At 48.3% G+C, this 27,474-nt stretch overlaps 1 protein-coding gene across 1 annotated transcript; it reads left to right on the top strand.

Moving 5' to 3' along the window:
- The first annotated feature begins 9,564 nt into the window (after nt 1-9,564).
- LOC131259127 (mucin-2-like) lies at nt 9,565-26,119 on the top strand. The gene is made up of 5 exons (XM_058260553.1): nt 9,565-9,598; nt 18,218-18,402; nt 21,693-21,909; nt 22,691-23,230; nt 23,730-26,119. Exons 1-5 carry the CDS (start codon nt 9,565-9,567, stop codon nt 26,117-26,119), a joined length of 3,366 nt encoding a protein of 1,121 aa, XP_058116536.1.
- Nucleotides 26,120-27,474: the final 1,355 nt, after the last annotated feature.

The following is a 27,474-nucleotide window of genomic DNA, read 5'->3' as shown; positions in this document are numbered from 1 at the left end:
GCAGAAAAGCAGCTAGCAACCGGAGGTGGGGAGGACGCGATTAAAGGAAGCGTGCAGCCGCCGGTCTAATCGCGTGGCCATGTTAGTCAACATTAAAATGCCCACACCCCAAGCGCATCAAACCCCCCTGTGGGGCAGGAACTTTTTTCCTACGCCGCTATTCCCGGTTCATCCCCCGATGGAAGGGAAACTTACTTTTCTGGCTTTACCCATCCGCGATGACGCTTTTTCGACGTGCCAAAAAGGGGAAGGGAATGAAACAGGGCAGGCGAACAACGAACTGAAATGGTGTTACAAGGGCCGAAAATGCTGGTGCCATGTAAAGTTTTGCGTACCTTCGTTATTCGCTTTTCGAAAGTGAAATGAAAACAATTAGGTGGAAAAAGCGGGTACGAGGAAAAGAAGCTCGATTTAGGCAAACAAAAAAACACACATACCGAGTGTGGGAGCGAAAAGGGAAAAGGGAAGCAGTAAGAGACGGAGTGAGAGTGTATAAGATGAGGAAGGTGAAAGATGAACGATGAGAAAAATGTGCACAAGAAATAAATACTGAATCTAATGATGGGCAACCTTCTTCATTTTCCGGATTATGTTATGTGTTGCGGTCACAAACTACATTACAATTTGTTAGTAAAAGTGTTTAGATGTAACTAAACTAACTGCTAAACTGTCGTTAAGGTAGTATAAACCAACAACGTCAACCCTTTATGTGTATTTAAATTACAAGCATTGATCGATTTGTTATTGTTAGCGCTTACCGAATCGATTATTCTTACAGAAGCAAGCAATGCCTTCACTTTCGCTGCAATGCTGTCTCTTCTATCTAAATTTATGGGATTTACCCCGCTCCCCCTTCGCTAGTTCCAGCCCAACCCGGGACCACCTTCACCCGGACATCAATGGCAGAAGCCAACCACGGCGCGCGCAAAACGCGCAAAGTTCCAGCAACTATCGTGCGGGCGCTTTTCTTTCACCGTCGCCTCTCACCGTTGCATTATGCATCATCTTCATTACCCGGCCCGCCGGTGTCAGCCGGCCGCCTTCCCTCCCTTTCCCCGGGATCAGGTGGAAGCAGGCAGAAACCATTATGCAACCGGCCGGGGTGACGGCGCGTTCCCTGGGCATGCGCTATTGCTTCATCGGCTAATGTCCCGGCGTGCGGCGCTGAAGAAGATCCCGCGCCTGAACGAACCGGCCGAACTGACCGACTGACTGACTGACTGACTCCGACTTGGCCGTCCCCCTCGGCGGACACGTTTCGTCTGGCTCGTACTATGTATGCCCGGCGTTGGCACTTGCAAATAATTCCCGCACAAGCCACGCGCCGACTCGGGACGATGCCGGTCGCACGGACGATCCGCTAATGACACCGACCGGTGACTTGCGCGATGGCGAAGCAACGGCCTGTATTTATTATGTGATAGTTGGCAGGGGACGTTACATTTCATCATCAGCAGATTTAAATGGGTGAAGTACATTAAATGGGCATAAAAGGTATTAACTGCTCATCTTCACTTTTAACAACAAAAAGTATGCTAAGCTAATAGTGGTACCAAGAATAATAAAGGGAAAGATTTTCATTCAATTGAATTGAATCCATGAATTTTCTACATATTACCATTTGAAAAGGAAATTGCATCCAGAATTATGTGTATTCATCATAAAAGTATTACAGTTTAACTATCATCGATTTGGCATAAGAAATAAAACATAGAAATGAAAAGAAAAAGCGACGAGATAAAGTACCAGTGACACAGTTTCCAGCCCACTTTTCCTTTCAATTGCCTCTATTTTTGCCCTTTTTTCTCCCGATCGTAAACATTTAGATCGCCATTCGAGTGGTAATGGAATGTTCGCTACGATCGGAACGAATCTTTATGCACCGCTTATGCTGTCCGGCGTTTAGCGTCGCCGACAAGAAGGGGCGTCATCTGGAGGCCGACCGGCCGAGATCACCCTCGTTGTGTCATGCAATTGTGCAATATCGGTACTTGCGACTTGCGTCCATTTTCCACTCGCGATTATTCCGTGGTAGGTGTTAGGTGGTGTGTCAAAAAGGAAAGCATCGCGTTGGTCGATTTTCGTTTTCGTTCGCCAGCTTATGCTGCGAGTTGACAAAGCGGAAAAAAAGAAAAAAGGATTTCTGAACCCTCCAGCCCGTCTCCGAAAATCAAACCGCAATTTTTCCGGTAGATATGATTATGTTGTGAGAGAAATTTTAAACACATTACGCGATGCAGAAGGAACGAAAATTCACGCCCTCTCTCGATGTGTGTATGTGTAGGTGCGTGCGGGTGTTACTCCATGACCGGAGGGGTTTGGTGTTTACGCAACAGGTTCGACACAGGTCGAACCGAGTCGTTTTGCTTTGCTTTGGGGGTGTGTGATTATTTCCAAATTTCACCCTCCAAAAAGTCGCCCCCGTGGGGTTAAATCATTCCCGGTGCGATATCCGCCCAGCCCCGGGTCGGGCGGTAATGGTGTTAAAATTATGGGTTTCCACCCAAGACACTATCTGCAATAAAGGGAGCCTTGTTTTATTTTTTCTTATTTCTCCGTCAATGTCTATCATCAATTTCTTTTGTGTTGGGGATTGTTTTTCCTGGGGGACGGATTTATTCACGTAACCCATTTGGTGTTTGGTGCACTTTGTGTGCGGATATATTAAACGGGCATCAGTTGATTATGTTTTTATTGAAGTTTTCATCCAAAAAGCACACTTTTTGCTTTACACTATTCAATGAAATATTGTACCAAATCATAAACTTTACCTAGACTATAACGCTGTGTTCGTTGGCAACAAATAAAACACAATCAATAAACAGACGAATGTTTAATGAAAACCTGTTGCGTGGTCAGGTGGGCCACATTTGTCAATCCGAACAAATAAATCCCATAAACTTTTATTACACATCTGACCCGAGCCGAAACGAATGAAATATAAAGAAGAAAAGAAAGTCTAGTAAACAATTAGCATACGCGCAAACAAGGCTGAAACGAAGGATACTTCCGAAGGGGCCTCTAAATTTCTCACATTGTAAAGTTTCGTAATCCCAAGACCTGCTCTCTCTCTCTCTCTCTCTCTTTCCCGGGTTTTAGAAAAATACCTAAGGTTAATCCATCCAGCCTACGATTAAGAGTTGTACGTTTATGGCGTTGTTCCAGTGGCCCATACGAAATGCTATTAGGCCAGCAATAATAGACGCCAGTAGTCACCATCCGCTCGGGCAACATCCACCCATAACTCAATCCATTTGCAACCGGCCCAAAAGTATTTTATTTACTCAGCCACAATGGCATAAATCCATCTTCGGCGGAACACTGCGAATTCACTTTGTTTGTGCTCGTTTTAAGGGAAAGAGGCAGCAGCTGTGGAATTGGCAGCGAAGCTGAAAGAAAACGCAGCATCCCAACTAACTGCCCGACTCAAATTAATCGACGACCGGCCCGCGAGAGGGCATGTATTTAATTCGACATTTTGCCGCCGCGTACCGTACATGGGCAAAATGGCGTCATCCTCCTGCGCTGCTTACCGCATTTGAACTTTCTCATCACATTCTCCGAGCCCGCGTCGGGGAAGGGGGGGATTTGTGTGAGGGCCCACGAAGGGAGGCTCCAACTCGAACTCATCTCCGCTAATGTCGAGACATTGCCCGGCCTAGCAACCATTAACCAGAGATGCAAACAGGCTGCAAATGGGCACAAGGCCTTTTGTGGGGTAGTTTTCGATCGGAGTACACTTTTTGCCAACTTTTCCCGGCCGCAACCGAAACATTTCTCGGAACGTGGCACATGTATGTTTTTTGTTGGTGAAAGAATTCCACGTGGATTTGCGTAACCGCTTGCTAGGCTAATCTTACGTGGATCAAAGTGATCGTTGTATGGCATTGGTGCTTCTTTAGGGGTACCTAAAGATTCTCTTTCATAAACCCCCAATGTTCAGTAAACACTTGATCCGGTTTGATTCGCTCGAAGGGAAAAAAACACGAGCTCGCCTCGAAAAGTATCGATAACGCCCCGCAATCGATTGGTTTCCCACCTGGTAGACAACCGCAACGCCAAAGACCTTCCCCTCGAACCGAACAGAAGAAAATGCTTCCGCGATCGACGTGAACGAAACGTGCTGGTAACGGCATCGTTAAATGCTAACCCGTTGCAGCCGGTGGGTTGGCTTGCTGGAGCTCCAGTTTTCGGCTTCTCCGGGTCGGCTTTGGCGCTTTGGCGGCTCGGGAAATTAATGACTAATTTACCGAAGGGGGGGGGGGGGGGGGGGGCCTATGGAGTATCCTCCTGGCGTAAGCAAACCGACAGTCCGTCCGGCCTACCAACCGCGCTAAGCGGCGTAGTAACGTGCCATTAAAGTCAAATTAACCCGAACCCTCGAAGCGTTGGCTGCCGTGTGGCCGATCGAAGGGCGGGAAGGGCAGAACGGCGCGAAGTAATGTGCGCCGGGAAGGATGAATTTTCGATGCAGGTTAGAGTGCACTGGAACCGCAGGTGGGTCAGGAGGAAATCGAAAGTAAATTCACGTTAGTTTGACGTACCCCCCTCAGAAGGAGAAATTGGTTCTGCTTCGTGGGAATGTTAAATGTTCTTTTGAACTGTTTAATAATCACATCAATTTTTATTTTTTAAATTTTTTTATTAAGTTACCAACATAACACTGCGGCGAAGAGAAAACATTAATGCTACTAAGACTTTTTGTTTGGTTCAAATACGATCCATAACTTTCATAGCATTGGACTTCTAATCAAACAATATTTAATATTCATAACAGTTATTTGTTAACCGTAACGTTTCTTCAAATGGTTGGCTGTTTATATGAATAATTTGTTTCTATGAAACCAAGAATAAATTGGGCTCCAATCAAACAATTCATTAATGTAGTTTAAGTATCTTATCCGAGTTTATCGTAAATCGGTACAGATGTTTAAAGATGACAGTTTTTTTTATGTTTTGCACTTTAGAATTATGTTCTTTTTTAAGTATACCGTTTTATTTGTCTGCTGTCACATTATTAGTAAATTGTATTACGAAAAAGAAGCATTTTCATATGCTCAACGAAATCTGGGAGAAATTTGTACAGGGCAGTTTGTTACACATTTTGAACAGAACTGACTGATTAACATCATACAGCTTCAAGTTTGCATACGAAATTATCGTAAGCGTGTCTGCAAATAATTTTGCATTGCAAATTACGCTCCGTTCGAAAGCGAAACCGATTCGAGTTCAACCTTAGCTTGAGTTTAAAGCGACCCGCTCGTCCTCCAGCGGCTGATCATCGTCGGACTTCGAGAACCATCGAAAGAATCGCGATCTCGCATCGGTCATCTTTGATCCGACGACGAAAGTGGTCCGCTGACTCATACCGCTCACAGGCGCTCTCAGCTGCTCGACGGTTCTCCAGCGTCAAGTGGGGAAGGACTGCCGCGAGCGGCGTAGCATTGCGAGTCCTCTTCAGGAAGCAGAACCGACCGGCGGAGGGAAAACGAAGCCGAAAACACAACACTTTTCCTCAATTAAATCAAATCAACCGCAGCAGAGAGCTCGGCGCTCGGTAGGGCAAATGTCGTGTTTGATGCAGCGGACGGTTTAAGGATGAGGATGATGAAATGATGATAGCCTCCAATTTGTGTACCCTTAAGTTGGGTTATTATTTCGGGAAAGTGGTGTACACCGGAGGGCTTACCGCGGGCGGAATGTCAAGGCTGGTTGGGTCGGTCGTGCTTTTCTTTGCGAGCGTCGAACAAAAGAAAAGGAGGAAAACCAACCCATCGCGCGCACTGTGCGTGGGAACCGAACACCGGAGGAGGCCAGCAGCTTTCCAACATCAATCAACCGGCGCCGGCGCTGATCGGATTCGGGTATGGGTTTTCCCTCGCTTCGGTGGATAATTCAATTACGTGCAGCCGAAACCGGCGGTACCGACCTTCGCCACGGATGCACCGCCACGTAAAGTGTCTCGAGTCGCTCGGCTTCTGCCGAAAAACCCCGGAACCATAGTGGAACTACCGACTGAGCCCTCGCGCGAACGAGGCGGTTGGTTTTCCATCCCCTTCGAGGACCAACCGGGCAGATGCGGTAAAATGTCGTCAAAGCATTTAAGCTCGCCAGCTAGCTCCGATCGGCGCCTGCCGTTTAAAGCGGCCGTGAGCAGGCACAAACGGCAACATGCCGGCTCACGGAACCGACGGAAACGACATTTTAAGGTTATGACTTCAGCTCAGACGACGGGGGATGCCGCGGTTCGCTTTTGGCCCCGGACGAAGATGATACCACCGCTCGGTGGGTGGATAGGGAAAGGCGAGCAAAAGACAAAAAAAAAAAAGGCTACACGGCGACTGCTGGAAAAGCCGCTGGAGAAAAACACCCCGCGCCGATGAGAGAAATAAATGTCAAACCGTGCGGCATCGTGCCCGCAAGCTCCTAATGGTACGGCTTTACAAAACACGGGCACTTTAAAGGTTGCACGACCCTCTGGTAAGGAAGCGGGAAGGGCGGGACGAGGATCTTTCTTTTCAGTAAATTTGAAGATGTCGCACAGTGGTTGAGTAATGATGCCCGTGTAGAAGCAGGAATACATCCATAAACAACGAGATCATAAAGGGTAGACGACAACGGCGTCGGTTCATGTGATCACTTTCTGGTTAGAAAGTCTTCGTACGTGTGGGGAAGAGATAGGAGTGAAAGGGAGTGACATGTTTACGGGTTCTAGGACGAAATGATAGACTACAGTAATGACTGCGTGTAGTTAAAGAGTATATCGTAACAAATATTGATGAACGACATGAATCGGTTGTTGCGATAAAAAATATGCAACATACATAAATTTCAGACAAACAAAAACAGTTCAGAAGCAAGGCTAAAAACAAACAAGCACAGGCTAGAGACAAACAATCGAGAAGGTAAAAAAGGCAAACATGTTAAAAGATATACTAATATCACAGGGAGATCGCAAAGGGAGAAGCAAAAACATGAAAGACACAGAAAATTCTCAAAATAATAGCAGAAGTTAGGAAAATATTTAATCGATAAAGGATTAAATGAAACAACAACAAATGAGTTTAAAGAAAATAGCCAACAAATCTAAACACATCGTGAATCCAAATCGTTAACCTACGAGACTGTTATCAATTATATTATAAAAGTATAAAAGGTTCGAGGAACTGCTTTTAGGAAAAACGAACGTATCTAAATGGTCCATCTTGTATTCTATAAAGGTGAATCCAGCAGAGACACATCCCGGACCTCGAACAATAACTTCTAATGCATCCGGAATCGCGTCATATTTCAAGCAAACGGTAACCTTCATCGTTTCAATCGCAATCGCCTGGAAAGAAACTCCACGTTCTTCCCAACAGATGAGTTGTATAGAACCAAGTCATCGTTTGCCAGCCCTGGGAGCTCGGAGTAACATTTAAGTCAAAAGTTTGCATCCTAAGCCGCTGATTGAATATCGCACCAGCCTGTGGTGTTTCGGAAAAGTCACCCACCAAGTCGCCATAACTTCATCTCGCACCGGGAGGCCACCTATGCCACGTGAACGGTGAACGCTTCGACCCCCTGGGAGCGGTAGGGAGGCCGTGTGGGGAGATGTGGGGAACGGGAAACGCAACCACCTTTGCCGCAAAGGGCCTTCGAATTGCTACCGACCGACCGCCGATGGTCGGGTTCTGGGAGTCGTTAGAGGGCGCAGCGTTGGTACCTGGGACGAAACGAGCCCAACTATGATGTTACTACTTACTAGAAACAACTCCCTGTCAACCTCACCACCTCATTTCCTGCCCCGCTTTGGCTTTGGCATGCGCGCGCACTCCAATACACACACACACACACACACACCATAATCGAAGAAGCACCCAGAAGAAGCAACGTTCGCAAAACAGTATTACTTGTTTCATCTCCGATCGCCGAACGCGCTGCAAGCCAACCCCACCAACCGTTCCCGTTCGGGAGGAGATGGAGTTGGAGATGGTCACGGAGCCAGCGCGAAGCGGCCGAAGGCGGCCCGCGAGCCCGAACACGCGAAGATCACCCCGCCGCGCGCCGAAGATCGCCTTGCCCTCGGCGGCGCGTGGTGCGCGTGATGCGAGCGAGCGGGGATTTGGGAAGCGAGCATCTTAACTCTTCCTTTCATTTTGCAGCTCGCATCACTTCACCACTAGCCGCAGGAAAGTGCAGTCGAGCTCGGCAGCCACCAGAACGGAGCCTCACGGATGCCGCAAGTCTCAGCCATCCGGACGCCTCAACGGTACGAGAAAAGGGAGAACGTTCTGGAAAGATTCGAAGTTCGAAAACGTTGTGAAAACAGTTGGCAGGAGAGAAGAAAAGCGCCATTTTTCTCAGAACGACGCGAGTGTCGAAATGTGAAACGGTTAATCGGTCGATCTCATGACACCCGACGCAGCGAATAAAAGTTAACAAATTGTGCGCACTGGAAGTGAACCTTTCGGGTTGGTGATTAGATTTCCATCGGACGTGTGAACAGTTTTACTGCCCATGTTTAAACAATAAATCACCCTAAAGGGCCGATTTTCCCACACCTTCCTGTGCTCGGTTCAGTGTGTTTCGTACGCGCTTATGGTCTTAGGTTTCTTTGCTGAAACATTTTGAATTTTCCCCCTTTTCCTTCGCTCACACGGGCGGGTGGAAACTGCATTAGTGATCGCCATTATCAGCCAGTGGCCAATTTTGTGTGTATGTGTTTCGGTTGGCGGGGTTTGGGAAAAGAACGGTCCCGCTCTACCAGTGTGAATTTTCCCGCCATAATTTTTGTTCACAAAAGAATTTTCCTCCCCCCTTGTGTCAGGGACATGACTTGGTAGGAGACTATGTACCGTTTGAATTTGATTTTGTGTGTGTGTGTTTGTGTTCATATGTGGCTGTTGGGCGGAAATAGAACTACTCATTCGGAGCAAGCGATCAGGGGGCGTACGAACTAATGTGCGGTTCGGGCATGCTGACGTTGCGGCGGCTGACGGGATGCGAAAAGGTTTTCCATGCTGTCAGTTATGATCTACGGCACCAGCGGAGCGGTTCGACATCCGGTTTGCCTGCTTTCGGAAGCGTGCCCAAATTTTCGCGTACTACCAAGCGACGAACCTCCAACGACTTTTTTCCCGAAGAAGTGCTCCAATAAAGTTTCGTGCTGTAACTTTTTACCATTCCAACTTCGACTTTTTGATTTTTACAGGTTACTGCTTCTAGTTAGTTCGAACATGCATTGCGAGTGAACACATCAGTGTGTGAGATTTTGTTTCTTTTTGTTTTACCATTTTGGAAATAAATACAAAAGTTAAACGAAAAACCAAGTGCAATCAATTGCTTACAACTTACACAGACCGTCCGGTGCACGGTAGTGGTACGCAGTATAAGAATTGATCGCCGAACGTACACGTACGGCCACGTGTGGTGAGAAGGTGTGCTGACTCTTGTGTACTGGAAAAAGTGATAGAACGTCCAAACCAATCCCTGTCTAGAGTTTGGGAGTGTGCAAGGCCGCCTCGGGATTAGCATCCAGTTGGTGAGCAGCGGTTTACTGGCAGCTTTTACTACGGCCTCGAAATGGAGCTGATGCAGCAGCTTACACTTTGCGCGGGTAAGTAGAACCACTTGACCTGATTAAACTTAACTGCAGGTTACAAAAAAAAAAGTGAAGACAGATATGTTTTTCTAACGAGAATATTTCACTCTTACTTTCACAACTCAACTGTGTCAGACCAATTTGTTTTGAGTTGAATCAAGATAAAACTAAAATAAACAATGTAAAGCAACCGGTTATTGCTTGCGTCACTTTACCACATCGATTTTTAATTGACGCTACGATGTCAGAAACACAATTGATTCTATGCTCAGCGAAGGTGCAGTTTATGATCACGACAAATTTCAACATTTGTTGTCGACTTTGCCTATGACTTACGGAACCAATTCACAACTTCGCTGTGCATTATGCAAATATTTTCCATCCCATGTGTGCCTTGACATATCGGTAGGACGAATTGGGTGGAAATCGAATGGCGAAAGTGTCAACCCAACACGTGGCGTGGGTAGATTTAAATTGACTGAAAATGTCTAGCAGGGGTTCGGTTTTCTGTAGGTGTGATTTTGCGAAGAAGATATCTATACCGCCTTCGGCTAGCAAACTGATTTGATTGCAGCACTCTTTTTGTGGCCTCTTGGTTGATAAAAATCAAATAAAACTGCCAATGGTGCTAGAAATTCCATTAGTGACACAAAGATAATGAAACAAATAAATTATCTTTCCGTTGAGTTCATCTTCATTTCCTCCACCCAAATCTCCTAGTGGAAGGAATGCGTGTGAGAATGTCAATCGAACAACCTTCCTGTTTCGTTTAACGACGCTCAGCCTTGAAACACACCACTCATTAAACCCCACAGCCTTGAGCTTGATCGCACATGATCATCCTAATCGGATATAAATGAAACCATCGGGAAGCCACCCTTACCGGCGGGGCTTCGCAATTTTGTCGCGACAGGAAACGCACATCCGCCGGTTTACGGCCAACCAATTCCACGGCCGCCATTAAAGCTCATCACCGCCGGGCGGCGTTAGATGCGCGATCGCCGATGCGTCTTTGCCGCAACCTACGAACCTTGACATCACCACGAATTTGCCTGCCCTAAAGCCGAACGAATGAAAAATTTCCCAAAAAAAGCCTATTTGGTTCCCGACCTTGACGGAAACACTCTCGGGCACCGTCGGCGAAGTTTCCTTTGTGCTGCCTTTTGCGGCGGAAACGGAGATGCAATAAAAATAAAATAGTACCACCAATAAGGCAGTCGATTTTTAATCAGCATTTTGACACCTTCGCCAACCTTTAAATTGATGTTTGCCGTTAAAAATGGTGCGGAACGATTCGTCTTCAGGTCATCTCCGCTCCGTCCGTCCCCAGGCGTTCGGTAGCGCCCCCGGCCTCCCGGCAGTAATGACAGCCCGCCTTGGCGTTGATCGAGAACCGTGCAGTGGTGGTTGTCTTGTTTTTCCCTACAGCTGCTATTTCGGGCTCCGATTTGTGCCTCTCCAACAAATGCCAATCACCTCGAATGGCAGAACCATCGCGGCGATTGCATGACGCTGGTTCGATCCGGGTGCGCGTTGGTGGCGTGTCGAGTCGTGAGAAAAATTCTTCTCTCCATCGGCATGACGGAATCGTCCCCCATGGGGCAGCCGGGGATTGCAGCTTGGGCAATCGGATCAAACTGAACTTTAACGAACCGACGAGAGCGTCGGAGAGCGTCGGCGAGCGCGGTGTGTCCTAACCTTGAGCTGGGCACATCTTCAAACAAATATCAGCGGTAATTGTGGAACCGTACCGTGAAGAGACACGGTAATAATAACAAAAACCAAACCAACTCGGGGGCCCAAGGGAGCGAAAGGGGCACGAGATGATGATGCTGCTGCCGCTGGTTAAAATAATTCTTAACCATACACACCGACCGACCCAGACCGGCTATTATGATCGTGGCATCATCGTTTCGATTTGCCACACTCGCGGAAATCTCGGTCTCATTTGCGGCGGGAGAATTTTAATGCCATTTACGACCGTTTTGAGATGGCCCGGTTTTTTCTTTACTTTTTCTATTCATCGTTACATTTTCCTATTAAACGATTGTTTTTTTGTTGTGCTTCCTCCCCGCTCATCGTTACACACATCTCATCTCATGTGGTGTGGGGCAAGAGAACGCCTTTAAAAGCACCTCCGGACCAGCTTATTGTACCACTTAGCCAATTTACGGGTCTTTATTCTTCTCGACCATTTACCGCTTGTTTTTTTTTTCGTGTGTCTCTATTTCTGACTTGGGAGGAGCCGTCGTTGCAGCACCGAGCCGTGTGGGTGAGAGTGCAATATCAATGGGAGGTGGATCGGCAGACGAAAAATAGAAACTGCGACCTACCGTGGAGGGTCTGGCAATACGCTGAGGCCATTCAGCCAAGCTGTTTCCCAACTTCCGTCCAGCGAGCGTAATGCAAGCGGGAGTGTTCAAATTTAAATGATTCATCGGTTCGGCGGTTGTGGCAGCATCCAGTAAGTGGTTTGATGCCATTGCGATCAACTAGCAGCGCTAATGGGATGTTTTTCTGCCAGATTAATTAACCATTTGTTGGGAAATTATCAGATTCAAACCACCAACATATTCATGCTTACCCCACAATCGTATAAACGCGAATTAAAAACCACCATAATGGCTTGTTTAAATCTATAGTGAGAAATGATAATATTGAAAGTGTTGTACAAATTTATCTAACTTGAGCTCAAACACCGTCGTACTACAACGAGAAGTTCTCAATAATTCAATGACTTTTCATTACGAATTAGATTTTCTCATTTTCTATATTTTTCAGAATGCTATGTGCTTTGAGTCTAGGGTTTTGGTGATTATTTCTTATTTTCAAAAATGACTTTGTAAATTGTTTTCAATCAAGTTAATATGCACCTCTTCCAATTCTACAGACAAAACATTATGTTGTACTTTAGGTGATTTGTTTACAAACAATTGCATTGGCAAAAGTAGCTTCATTATGCTCTTCACTCCTAACAAGCCTCACACACGCTTATCAGATTTGTTTACAATACAATACCATAATGAGATGCTATAACAACTGCGAAAAACGTAATCATGCTTCCGATCGATCAAACGAGCATTATATCATTGACCTCATTACCAAACGACTCCAGGGCGGAAAAGGTGATTTTCTTTCATTTACTTCCACAACCAACTTGTCCAATTTGCCCCCGGCACACAATAGCGTTATGCTAATCGACGCATCGCTTCGCACACCGTCATGCCGTCGATTATCGCGTCGAACAAATCGCGCGCACGGCGGAAAGGTGAGAAAATCTTCTGCGGGTTTCGTATCTGCTTGAATAATGTTTTCCCCGGGGGTGCCCAATCTAGGCCAGCGCGCCCCGAAAAGAAGTCTATTTAGCCAAGCACCGCTCAAAAACACACACAGAAGTTCAATAATTAAGCGTCGGAAATGGGTGAGCGAAACAAAACGCCCAGCATAAAGTTCCCTTGCCGGATGGAAAAACCCTCCGACCACGAGCGGGATGCATTCTTCGTTTGGGGTTGGGCCGTACGGAAACTCAAGGCTTTTGGCCACTTGCGCGGGGTTTCAATCAAGTTGCGCAATTTCTTCGCCGCTTCACTAGGGCTGCAACTGCATTCCATTAAAACCATAGCTTGAGTGTGTTGATGATGATGATGATGTGACTATGCAGAGGGTGGAGTGTGTTTTTCCTTGGTATTTTTGAGTGTAAACTTGTGTGTCCCACACAGTTCGTATGGGTTTAAAAGGATGATGAAAATGGGTGGAGTGTGGCAAGTCAAAAATACTCTCCTTTTTTCTAACGACTACAGCAAAAAGCGAACGCAAAGATCGTTCCAGAAGATTGATTTGTTTTCACTCCACTTTTCCTCGAGCATTGCCGGAACTGAATGCTCCGCCCTTTCGGTGAGCTTCCGCGTGAAAGAAAACAAATCCCATTCTGGTGTTGTAGAACACCAACATCCACACCCACATCTTCAAAGGGTCATCGAAGGAGGTTCGATGGGTGAAAGTCCAAGTCATCGCGAAGTGGCTTTAAGGTAACAACCATACATCACCTCGCCGTACCGGGACCTCTGACACTCTCGGCGGTACGCCAGCTTGGGACACGGTTTCGCGTGCTTGACCATTAAGCCGAACCAATGGGGTTTATGTTTGCCTCTCTCCCAGGGATCAGATTACTCACTGGAAGGGGGGCGCCACGAGTAGCCGAGTTATGCTTCACCACCGACATCTCGAGTTTCACGAGTTTATCGGGCGAGTTTATCAAACCCATGTCGCCTCGGGCTAAGCCATAAGCCACCAGAACCGTTGCGTCGCGGTTGTGTTGCCAAAGGATGACGACGTTGATGATGATGACGGCGACGACGATGCTGTTAGCTTTCCGTGGCCCTTCTCGGGAGCTTCCGAGCCTCGATGAACACACGCCACACACCGGGATCCGTCCACGTAGCGACGGAGAGAGAGGCCTGGTAAATAATAAAGAAAAACCCATCCCGTGATTGCACTCCACTGCACGCTTATGCAACTGCACCAGCCGTCTCCCACGGTTCTCAGCGCAACGCAGCGTTTTTGTCTCGGTTTCGGACAATTTTCCGATCCGAATCTCGACACTCATCGCTAGCGCCCACAGTTTGGGGAATTATACTCTGTCGTCAGCGCGTTCTGGTATGCGTGCGTGCCGATGTTTGCGTTTGGTGGCCACATCGTGACCTTGCCGGCCGTGATCTCGATCGCGTAACCAACGCGTTGGCCGGTGGTTGGCCGAAACCGGGCGCTTCACTTGTTTCGGCGGGTAATTTAATTGTTGTTTTTGGGGTTGCAAAATCCGCGGGCTTCGGTAGCCGAAAAAAGTTAGCCGACCTGCGTTGAGGAAAATTCCGAACCCAACCCCACGGGCGTAATGAGCGCCCCCCAAATTGGCCACCGAATGGATACCTTACGGTATGCGTAAGGTTTCATTACAATGAATTTTCCCCCCCTTCGCCCGTCGATCCTTCCATCTTCCTCCACTGTGAAGCTCGTTAATCATCAGCAGCGGGGATCGGATCACTCGGAGTGGTCGGTCTCTTCTCGGCCCAGATCGCGTGGCCTCCGGTGACCTCGGGGGTCGCTTGACCCCGCCGGGCACGTCTCCTTGCGGACTGATTTGCATTGTTTTGTTTTTTTTTTGTTATTGAATGCACTCGAAACGGAGCTTTATGAGTTCCTACTCCTAACTCTTCGACACGAAGGCAGTACATCAATAAACCGACCGTTCAAACCGGGGTTCTTCTCTCTTATTGCTCCTCTATCGTGTTGAATCTTTCCCCAATTGCGATCGTCCAGTAGATTCCGCCGCGCTCGATGGCGTAATTGAAATCCCATCGCTTTCGCTACCGAATTGCAATGTTTTTCATCCCAGCGCGCGGTCGCCGTTAAAGCTCGTGTGTCGGTGCCTTCACCCCCGGAACGGAGTTGCCTGCCAGATGCCGAAGGTAGCAATCATTCAATTTTGATTCCGATCCAACGTGCCCAGCCGGACCGAGCGCAGGTATTTCAGCCATTACGCGTGCCGTTTCGAAGCCACAAACATACCGTTGGCGAAAATGTTGTGCAGAACGCTACGCGAACGTAAACCCGATCGGGACAGTTAAGTCTCGCGGGCAGGAATGTGCCTCGTGCGCCCCCGACTGCTCATCAATCATGCAAGGCAACAGTGAATCCCTGCAAACCGTGCGATGTGCACGGAATGTGCAGCGCCAAAGTATTTCGAAAGTGCAATTTTTCGGGGTAGGAATTTATTTAGGCTGCCAAGCTCTAGGCGCCGCAGAGTTTGAAAGATTTATCTCGCCCGTTTTGATTTCACTGGCGCATCGGGAACGGAGATACCGGTGCGCCATTGGGCGGTAGTTATTTATGAGGTATTGCATTTAGTTCGTTATTTTTGAAGCATGCTTCAAACTGCTTCGTGAAATCAAGGTATCAGATTTATTCGTAGCCAGCTTTATGCAATAATTTTTACCTTACACAAATTGCATAACTCTTAGAAACAATGTGCTACAAATAGAAACTTGAATACCAATCAAATATAGTCCATTCATCCATTCATTAAATGGTATTTTTTCTCCGTTCGGTGACTCATTTTTCATCATCTTCTGTTTCTACCGCATCAGAATTAAATCGATGTGTTAATCCTGCTAAAATTTCGAACTAAAAAATTTCAAAGAATGTATTAGGTTTTAGGAAAATAAAATTGTATGGAGTGAAAATGTGTACATCAATTTTATAGATTTTGAACTTTAAATAGAAGAAAACATTGCTCACGTAAATTCTTCTTTCTGACAGCTTTAAAGATTTAAATTTTGATCTGGTGTTGTTAATTTTTTCGATGGTGAGAAATATAAGTTCATGAATTGAGCTGCACGGATACTTTCGAACCAAATCGTTCATCTGATGTAGATGTGGACGCAACTTCAATCTCCTTTTGAGTTCATCATAAATTAGTTCATTTGAATTTGAGGTTTTAATGAAACCACTTAATTATTCTGCATTAGATTGTCGCAAAGAATGAATATGATGATCACCGAAACGATCGGCTTTTTCATCTCATGCTTAATATCGACAAAGGTCCTCTAAGCAACACTTGACTAGATACAAAGACACATTCCAAACCCACACGACCAACCAAAGGGGAGGAGATGACCATCATCTTCGGGCTATTTTTGGCATTAAAGCCTTCACCGGTGACCTTCCACCTTTGGAATCGCAAAGATCCACAGCGTAAGTGCAGCGGCAAAAACTGTCGATGCCTTTACAGTTATGTTTTATGTTCATAAGCGTCCAAAAAAAAAAAGCGGCATTACTGGCACCATTTACCGTCGGCCGAATACCTCTCGGTGACTCGAAAAAGACAACGGTAGCTCGGGGCAAACGATGGCGAATTGAAAAAGAAAAAAGATGGTAGCTGCACAGAAGCTGAAGCGAAGCGATGAGCATGTAAACGGAAAATGTGCCCCGGCCGAATCGATTCGACCATAATTGGGTAATGATCTGGAGGTTAAATGTCCGCCAGCTGCAAGTCCGCACTCTTCGGAGGTGCTGACGCTGACAGGGCCAAGTGTCCACGTCGTTCCACCAGAGCAGCCCATCTCGAGTGGTCAGCTCCGGGACCTGTATCTTTTTGGATCTCCTTAAGATATCACACCGATCGCACAATGGGAAGCTGCCGGACGAGTGACGGCATAGGAACGAAGTAGCACGAAGTTTTTCTTGCCTGTGAAAAGCGGCGCAACCATTATGCAACCGAACTCCGAACGGGATGGCATGTGACGTCAATGTCAGCTGTGGCATTACGTCGTGGATTAAACTGTCCGAAGTGAGGCATGCACAAACAACAAAAAAAGTCTGGATAAGTAAGGAAATAAAATGCAAAGCAGTGAGTTCTGCATTGATCAACGAAGCGTATCGACGCTGTGGAACACGCACTTGGATGTTGGTGACACTGCGAAACCCGGTACCCGTCTGTGGGGACCTTTTTTTCCACCGGAAACTCTTCGAATGTCGTGGTTCGGGTCATTGAGAGATTGAAAAACATACGCCTCCCAGATAAGACAATGACAACTGCTGGATTTCCAACGCTTTCTTCTGCGCTGTTTTGTTCCATTTCCAACCGGGAATGTAACGGAAAAGCCACCCGGGGGTCACGAGCGGCTACTAAGAAGCAGGGCGGGCTGAGCAAAAACAGACCCTCCAATGGCGGGTGCAAAAGGTCAGCTTTCGCTCGAGTTGTCCGCGCTGCGCCGAGGGAAGAAAATTATCCCCTCCGATCCGAGGCAGCGATGGATCGCAAAGGGGAAACCGATCTGGTAGCCGTCTCAACCGGATCGTGGATGGGCTCGAAATCATTACACCGAAATCGTGATAACCGGAAGGGATGCTTAGACAACATCTACCAATCCATCGCGACCCTTCGTCACGCGCAAGACCACGAAACAAGAAAAACAATCTTCCCAAACCCACAAACCGCCAACAATGAGGAGCGACGGGTGAAGCATCATTGTAATGCCGTCCCACCGTTCGACGATCACCGCCGACCGTGCGCAACATCGAACATCGCCAATTTGCATAAAACATAACGGGTTTTTGGGAAGGAGCATCCGCCGATGGCGAATTCGTTTGTAAACGATTTAAAAAGTCGCAAGGAAGAAAAAACGAAAACAAAACTCGAACCGTTCGACACCGTTTAGCATGTTATCGTACCGGGTTGAAGGCATTAGGGAGACGATCTCGTATTTGCCGAACTTTACGCCGATGTCTCAAGAAGTGTCATTTTCGGAGCAGTTATTAGGTGAGGAGGGCCCCTTCGATACATTCCAAACAACGGAGCTGAAGATTATCCTGTTAACTGTGGGAAAATGTCATTCGAAAGATGATTAACCTTTGTGCCGATGTTGTGCCCTTCGCGAGGCCTCTAAATGTCGGGGGATGCAAATCGTTCTCGGCAGATTCTGTGCCAGTTCCGATTCTACGAATCTTCACCATGTTCCAGTGAACTTTATCATCAGCGTCCCGGCGAAGGTGACGCAAAACGTCGAGTCTTACATAACACGGTGTTGACACACTCTTAGTAATGCCCTCTTCCTCTGCCGTCTCTCTCTCCCGTAGTTCTCCTAGTGGCCACCGCAATCGTAAGCAACGATGGACAGTTCCTGTCCGGACCCCGCTACAGCCTGGACAACATGCCGAAGACGGGCTTCACCTGCCGGGACAAGATCCTCGGCGGTTACTACGCCGACTCGGAAACGCAGTGCCAAATGTTCCACGTGTGCGTGAAGGTGGCCGGCGTCGGAGTAAGTATGGATTTTCCGTGGGATTTATTTCGTCCAATCGACACATTCGGCAAGGCGAGGAAACAAATGGTATTTCACACAACGCCGAGGGTATAAAAGCGCTCAACAACGAAAATGTTGACCTCTGGTTGACCCGCAGACGGTCGAGCTCGCGCAATCCATCTTCAGCCCTAACCAGTATCCAGATATGGACGAGCATAACCCCACGTACTGGGGGTAAGAAGAAGAGAAGGAAAAAAAGCCCCAACCTCCCCCCAAAACCGAACGCTTCACATAACCTGTGATGCCCGCTGTGTTGTGTGTGGCGTGCAGACGAAGTGACTTCCATCCAGGCGGGAGAGGGAAACCGAACGGCACCACACCAGGCCGTTCCCAAGAGACTCGCGTGACCTTTAAAGTTGAACCGTTTGATGCTCATTTGACGCCTGGGAGGGGGGAAAGAGGGGGGAGGGGAGGGTGAGTCGATCGAGAGGTACCAAAACCACCGGCACAAGGTGACTCTCCAAAAGCCACGAGTGTCTGCGCGCGTGGATCCGATCGAAACAATCGTACCTTTCTCTGTCCCCCCCACCCTCCCTCCTCCGATCCAATAACTCCCGATCGCGATTTCCATCGGAACGATCGCATCGATGCAAGGAACTGTGGGAGTCCCTTGTAGCTGTTTCTCTATTTTGTTTAGCCAGCGTGATCGAAACCCACTCAAACCCAGCGTCCTTGTCGCCCGGCTGCTCAATCAGGTGCTTGATCACTTCGGCAGGCTGTCCACACATCACACGTCCCTCCCCACCCAGCGGGTCATCAGGTGCACTAAACACCAAACCCACCCAAAGGGGGAATAAAAGAAGTCGTGAAAAACGCCTCCAAGAACGGAACTACTCCCAATGCGCGAGCCGTAACAAAATGGACGACCTTTCGGACCCCCTAACGGGTGCTCGAATGCACACGCAAGGACGCCAAGGGGATGTGTGCCGCTTTGTGGGGTGTGTTGTCGTCATGAAGATCACGAGATCGATCGACACGACGCGGCGGGAAATGGAAAATGCACGCTGCGCGGGGCACATTCCGGCACCCGTTACAAATGTCACCGATTGAATAGATTATGTCGCGACGGGCTGGTTATGCTACGGAAGAAGTCGTTGGTGTAGATCGCTTCGGTTGAGGTGGATTTTAAATGGATTCAAGATGAGGCAATAGTTGTTCGAAGTAAGGAACAATTGTTTAATAAACCCAAGGAACCTTACATTCAATAAAAAAATTGATTGATTTCGAACATTTCCCAATTCTTTTTCTAAACATTCAATTTCACAAATCTGAAATGAAATTAAAGCGAAAGGACCAATGACATTTCTCATATTTAGGTAAATAATGAACCATCATCAAAAATCCATTTTTTATTTCTTGTTCACCTTTATTGCGATGATTCTTTGTTTAAAAGCTCGCAAGTCTCCAAAACAAAACTTTCAATCGGAACATCCACTTCTTCCAAAGCCAAAAAAACGACCCCAACGGTTTCGAACCACAAACCGAGATTGAAATCACATTTTATAAGACCCCATCGCGGTGGCTCGGCGGGATGATGGGTCGTAAAAGTTCAAATTTGCCCGAAACGGCGCGAGCAAACCGGACGGATTCCTCGTGCGCCTCGAAAACCCCGCGCGACGTAACCGTTCAATTTGGGTCACATTTAAAGTTCACACTTTCCGCAGCGAAGCACATTCCCTTGTGTTTTTTTTTTTTTTTGTTTTGGTTTTGTGCCTCAAAATGCTACTAGTTTTGAAGAGTCAGTTTTTGTAAACAGCTCTATTACTTTTGTGTGCTGTCTGTTAAAAATGCAATTCCCCCAAAACCGTCGCTTGTCCTTCGCTCATTTGCCAATCGTCTGCACAATCAGCTTTTTCGTGGGTAAAGTCAGGTCTCAACAGTCCGTGCTTCCCAATGCAGCCCGAAACGTCCTCCGAGCGCGCGCTGATCTTAATCAATCATACCGTCTAGCTGCCTTTTTTTTCTGCTTTATTAATTACGTTTCCTCATTTAACGAAACCGGGGTGGCAATGAAAAGTCGGCAAAATTTTCATCGCCACCCGGCGGATGCATTTCGGTTTTCACCCTTTTGCGCCGCTGATTGTATAATCCATCATCAGCACGATGAATAATAAACGATTATTTAGGCAGATTATGGTCGATTGTGAACGGTCGCGCAAAAAACAAACCAAACAAAACTCCCGAGCTTGGCACCGCGACTCCCAGCATTTGTCGGTAATAAAAGCATACATTGCTCAATCTTCAGCCAGCCGAAAGGGGCAGCTACTGTCTGCACACGAAATATTTGATGCAAACGACAACAACGACACACAAAAAAAGTGGGAAAATCTTAAAACGAACAAACGCCACCGACCGCCAACAATTAATCATCGCGTTCACACAGCAAGCCGAGCGAGCCTAGCACATGCCAGCGTCACGGGTGGCAATCTTATCTTCCGCCAGCTGGATGAGGTGGCCGGCTACCACGATTAACACACCTCACCGCCTGTCTTTGGCGGAGGTCAAGAAAGCGAGTGGGGCAGAAAGACTGTAAACCCATCGGCACACGCGCACAACCAAAGGCACGGACTGGCCAGACGAGTTGGCGCCAGAAGCTGGCAGCAGCCAACATGTGCATACCGACTCCGAATCGCAATGCGCAGTCCCCGTGAATTATGCGCCGAAGTGCACGGAGTCGCGTGCACACGTCCCATTCGAGAAAAGCCTATAATTACTTGATCCAAGCCGCAGGTTCGTGTGGGTTTCCAACCGGTTGTGCATATCTGGAGACCAACACAAGGGGGAAAAAACGGTCCTATACTACAACACCGTGCGGGTTGCGGTGCGTGCGAATTCATATCACATTTATACTGCGTTTTCCTTGCGTAGTCAACCTGTACGTGAAGGTTATCAGCACCCAAAGGGGAGTTTATGGAACTCCGAGGTTGAACTGGCTGCCCATTGCGCCACGTGGAACACGCTTACCTACTTCACACCTCATGCGATAATCCATCCCCACCTCGCCCGAAGGGTTGCTCCATTGTTTCACCTCCGACATTTCTTGCGCAGTCTCCCCCTTTTGGGGGCGCAGGTGTACCCCCCGGTTTGATTGTCGTACATTTTCCCACCCCACCAATCATATCTTCCAGTTGCGGTCGCTTCAATTAATCCGTTTCGTGTTCGCCTGCCGCAACAGAGTTGCTAAAACCTTTCCACCGATCAAAGCCAAAACCGTTCAACCTAACGCCGTACTGCTGACTCGATTGCAGGTGCAAGACTTCCGCTTCCTGTGCCCCAATGGTACGGCTTTCGATCAGGAAGCCCAGATCTGTGCCGATTGGGGCGATGTCGACTGCGAGGCGGCCACCCTGTACTACGGCAGCGACAACTTCGACCTGTACCGGCTCGGCTCCGGGTTCGAGAGCAAGCGGGCCCCGTACGCCGAGGAGGAGGAAGCCACCTTCCATCTGCAGCGTGCGGAAACGAGTAAGTGGGGACGGGGGTGACCTATAGACGCTATGTCTATAGCTATATTTTCCAGTGCCATCTGTCTTTCTCGATGATGAAATAATAAGTAATTCATTCTAAAGTTGGTTCATGACTAAACACGTATTTTACACATTTTGCAATAATATCGACTTAAATTTATAGTAGAAATGAACACACATTTAATCAAACCATTTCGAAAATGAGCATTTATTTGCCATAAGTAAGTAAAATATTCTTGAAGCATAAAACCTTGCAATGTTTTTAATAATTTCATTATTGAAAGGATAATTTTAAGTGAAATTGCACCGAAAGAATTAAGCTAAACACGAATTGCAAGTTTTATGCAATTTATTGTCGTATTACTGTTATTTCTTCTTTTCAAATCATTTGACATTAACTGGTTAACCAGGTTGTTTTTGTTAGTTTAGCTTTTTGTCGCAGAAATAATATAGACAAGTGTTGTATTCTTTTTATATTCCAGAAAAAAATCTTTCCAATGATAGTGTAAATGGCAATGCCTTTGTTTATATCATCCACACATTTCTTTAAAAGTAATCGAATATAGAGTCCTAAGCATGTTTGAGTTATTGATGATTAACATGCATTTGTGTATCATTTGGTGTCAGCTAAAAATCTATAGATTCGTAAAGATAATTTTGTAAAGCAAAAACGATTTCAACAAAATGTGCCTCATAATATTATTAAACATTTTAGTTAAAACACATTTGTTTGACATCCCTTGTGGATCCATTATAAAACCGATCTACGTCTTCTACAGGCGATGCTCGAAGAAGCAAGCAGTACATTGTTAACCAGAGCTCCAAACCGCAGCAACCGCCGAGCCCGAATCAGATCCCTAGCGCACAAAAACCCTCTCATCAGCAACAACAACAGCAGCAGCAGCAGCACCAGCAGCAACAACACCATCCGCACCAACCACAGCCACAACAATACTTCCGCCAGCCCAACACCTTCCCCTCCACCACACCCACCACTACAACCACAACGACGGCGACCACCACCACCACCACGTCTCGCCCAACGACTCCAGCGGAGAACATCTTCTACAAGACCAGCCAGGTCCCGACGAAGCTGCACCAGAAGCACCTGGACCACAAGCAGCAGCAGCTTCTGCTCAATCAGCAGCAGCTACTGCAGGCCCAGCACTACCGCCAGCTGACGGCGGTCGCGGCCACCGCCACCCCCTCCGATCGACGTCCGGCGGTGGAAGAGATCCGCACCACGACGCCCTCTTTCGCCCGCTCCCAGCAGCAGCCGCAGCAGCTTCAACCGCGCCCGGCGCACACCGACTCCAACAGTAAATACGATAGCTCTCTAGCTATAGTGCGATAGTGTTGTAGTTATGCCACCATCATCATCGAACTGTGTCCCATCCACCGACGGACCGACTCACGAACTCGACCTGCAAAACGCAAAACGTAACCCTGGACCGGACTGGATTGGAGCAGGCACACGTACGGAACATGCGAACCTTTTGTCGATGACCTGGCCGACAGCCATCTTTGCCCAACTTTGCATGCTTTCGAGCAATTCCACCCTTTTTTAACAGACCTCACTCATTTCCCATTTATCACCCATTTTACTTGTTACGCTTTCCAGTTCAGCGCTTCGTTAATTGAATGATTATTGACGGTTTTCACGCGTGTTATTAAATAATCTCATTTATGGTTCCACCTTTCCTTTCGTTTCATCCCGTCGTTTTGTTTCCCTTTTTTTCTTTCCACTTTATCTTTTCTGCTGCTTTCGATTTCGTGATACAAAACGCTGCCCGCGCCTTGCCGATGCCTTGCAACTAGACGATGAGATCTTCCGCGGTTCGCATAGTTCCCACTTCTACAACAATCGCAACAACGGAAAGGAGGACTACGAGGAGGAACTGTACCGGAAGACAACGACGACGTCGACAACCAACGCTCCCCGTGGAGCGAATCGGGGCCAGGCGGCTCAACCCGGAACCCGTGGACGTAACCGTGGTCGTGGCAGTGTCCGTGCCCATCACCTGAATGCACTCCGCAATGAGGGCAAACCGAGTACGAGCACTACTCCGGCCAATGTTGTCACAAGCAGTGTTGCGCCACAGCAGCAAGCACAGCGTCATCATCCTCAGCAGCAGCAGCAGCAGCATCAGCATCAGCATCAGCAGCAGCTTCAACAGCAACGCCAGCAGCAACAACAGCCACAGGTACGTCCGCAGCCTCAACAGCAACAGAATACCAAGCTGCAAACGACGACGCCGGACGATTTCGTCGACATTCCGAAGATCCCGAACTTCCGGCAGCAGCCTACGACGGTGTTGAAACCCCAGCAGCCTCAGCAACCTCAGCAGCCCTCGGTGGGACAGTTCCGAAACTCACAACCAGTAACTCCGCAAAGCTTCGGACAGGCCATCATCTCCACACCGGCGCCATTTGCCAAGCAGCAACAGCAACAGCAGCAAAGTAGAGGAAACACCTTCTACTCCAACACACAACAACAGCCGAGCACGACGACCAGCTCCACAACGCAGGCACCTGCTCAGCGTTTCGGGGGCAACAACAATGGCAACTTCAAGATCACCATCACCTCACCCCAGACCGATCGGAACTTTAACCAACCTCAGCAACAGCCGTTCAGCTTCAACTCGCAACCCCGTCAGCAGCAGACCAGCTCGCAGGCGCCCCCGAACAACCCGTTCCAGTTCTTCTCCGCCCAACCGACCACCATTCGCCCCCGAGGAGCCTTCGAAAACCGCGCCACGGAACGTTCCTTCGACGAGGCTGCCGTGACGACGCCTCAGGAGTCGCAGCGTCTTCGCCCGCAGTCGCGCACCTTCAACGTCGACCCGAGCCGGTTAAGTCAGTTCAACTACAACGAGTACCAGGGAAGTCGAACCAGCACCACCACCACCACGACGGCCGTCCCTCCGACGACCTTCTCGCCATCCTTGTCCCAGAACTTCCGCCAGCGACAACCAGCTCCTCAGCAGAGTGCGTTCTTCAATCCCTTCTTCAATGCGCCCACAACCACCACCACCAGCACGGCAGCTCCGGTGACGGTAGCACCGTCCATCACCACCATTCCCCCGGCGGTACTACAACGGGCCGTCCCGAAGGAACGCTACCAGGCAATCTCCCGTTCCGGCCCCGACGGACACACACCGTCGACGGTGAAGAAGTTCTCCACGCTCGTCCCGAAGGATCAGTACAACCCGACCACCTTCAAGCCGAACGCCATCAGCAAGAAGGCGCTGCTTCAGTTCGTCAACCAGAAGAGTGTGATCGGGCTCGAGAAGTCCCCGTTTACGGAGCGGGTGATCATCACCACCACGACCACCACCACGACCACCGAGAAACCGCGGCCGGTGCCTACGACGAAGTACCCGGGATACATTCCCACCATCCCACCGGTGACAACTTCCACCACGCAGGCCCCCGTCACCACGACCACAACGACGACGACAAGGGCTCCATTTACCACCAGCACCACCACCGCGAAGGCGGTGACTCCGCCGAACCGGTTCTTCCAGCCACCACCACCGAAACCGGCGGCCGGTCTCACGCAGTCCCCGATCGTGGTGACATCGTCCTCGGCGAAGCCAGAGATCGACGAGGACGACGGGCAGTACCATCCGGAGCTGTACGAGAAGGACTTCTACCGGAACCGCGTGAAGGCGAAGACGGCGGCGGCGGCGGCCCTGTCGGCGGCCCGCAACACCAACGGGCTTGCCTCCCTCTCGACGAGCGACGAGGAGGAAATCTTCCGCACGGCACACTCCCAGAACATCGCCGCCAGCGGCAACGACCTGATCCTCGAGCGGGCACGCCAGGCGGCGGCCCGCATCAACGAGTACTTCTCGTCCTCCTCGGTCAAACCGACGACGACCTCGGCGGCGGCGGCGGCGGCTGGCCGCAAGGACTCCCACCAGGATCAGGCAGGCGCGGTCACGCCGAAGAGTGGCCCCGCCGGAAGCCAGCTGAAACACCGCAAGGACTCGCGGGTGAAGACGGGTTCGCACGGGGCGAAGGGTGGCAGCGGAAGCAACGCCACGCCGCGCCCATTCTCCAAGGCACCGACGATCCCACCGAACGCCACCATCACCAAGCGGCCACCGGAGGACGATAGCTACGACTACGCGTACTACGACACCGGAAGCCCCGATCTGCCCGAGTACGACATCGTCGAAGACTTTGGCCGGAAACGAGTCTAAACCCGATGCCCTTTGAACTGAATGCATGAGTGTGTGTGAATGAGCGAATGTCCGGGTATGTGTGCTATAGACTTTAAAGAAAAATCCCCATCCGATGAGTGCATGTGCCTAAGAGTGTGTGTGTGTGTGTGAGTGAAACGTGAATGAAAGAAAAACGCCCGAGAAGGTGACCATGAAAAACACCAGGCGTCTCCATCCGATTCTAAACGTGCTCGAGGTGTCGCAGGGCGTTTGAGATCGTTTGGAATTGAGATCGTTTAAGTACCGTAAGATTTGCGTCCGGGCTGCGACGTTTGATGCACACTCAACGGGACAGGAGTAGTTCATCAGTTTGAGAAGGAGTCGAAAACAAGGGAAGGAACTGAAGAACATGCATCGAGTTGATGTTGCACCGTGACGATGCAGCTGTGCGCCACTACATATGATGATAATATACTGCCATTAGCCTTAAATACCCTACCGGTGAACCGTATATTTGTGTGAGAGAGAGGGAGAGAGTGTGTCTGTGTGTTTCCGGTGTCTCAACGATGGAAGAGGAAGCAGCACCAGAGGAAGTAAGTGCAGGGCCCAACGAAGCACCTTCCCTGCAGGGAGCCAGTATTTGCTGTACACACACTGACACACACCGTTTACCGCTGTTTATATCATTCGCATACAAATGCAAAAAGTGTTGCCGTTTTGCATATGATCCATTCGTTGGGCGATATTAAAGTACGAAAGGAATTTCTTAAAAGTCGCCCTAATCTTACCACGAACCAGTTTATATCGAAGAAATCGGGCATCAGTTTTAGTATAAAAGCAAACACTATTTGAGTTACTGCTGCATCTTCATATTTGTCCACTTACGACCATCCATTGCCAGTAAAGCTTTTATTGTCACTTCTTATATTCGTTACCATCTATAATTTGCTCAACACAATCTTCCTATCGCAGTCTCATTGCTTCATCATTTACAACTTTACCAACGCGTCATTTTCTTGCGACTGGAATACAAATACAATTGCGGTTTCAAAATTGTGTTCGTAAGAAAATAAAAAACTGATTAACTGATAACTGACAGCTGCCCAGACAAGATGGTTGCTATAAAATGGAAAATTATTCGATCAAATGTGGTGTCTGAAGTTTGTGTCGGGAATGATCATTTTGTAAATAAATTTTTTAATCAAACAGTAAAAACATTTTGGATAAATCATGGTGTAAAAAGGCACAAACAATCCGATTCTAAAGTAATTAGCAAATAGTCAAGAACAGGTAAGATTCAGTGAGACTTGATTCAATCCTTTACAAAAGAAACGGGTTTTATGATAAGCTCCACCTCAAGCATATAACGCATTGATGCCGCGAACTTAAGGCAT

The sequence above is a fragment of the Anopheles coustani genome, chromosome 3, assembly GCF_943734705.1.
Source record: "Anopheles coustani chromosome 3, idAnoCousDA_361_x.2, whole genome shotgun sequence".
Taxonomy (NCBI): domain Eukaryota; kingdom Metazoa; phylum Arthropoda; class Insecta; order Diptera; family Culicidae; genus Anopheles; species Anopheles coustani.
This window is presented reverse-complemented; position numbering and strand designations above follow the sequence as displayed.

Excerpts from the sequence above, each read along its gene's own strand:
- LOC131259127 (XM_058260553.1), top strand. The coding sequence starts at position 9,565 with ATGGAGCTGATGCAGCAGCTTACACTTTGCGCGG. Across the intron at positions 9,599-18,217 it reads GCAGCTTACACTTTGCGCGG|TTCTCCTAGTGGCCACCGCA; the intron begins GTAAGTAGAACC and ends TCTCTCCCGTAG. Across the intron at positions 23,231-23,729 it reads GGCGCACACCGACTCCAACA|ACGATGAGATCTTCCGCGGT; the intron begins GTAAATACGATA and ends CCTTGCAACTAG.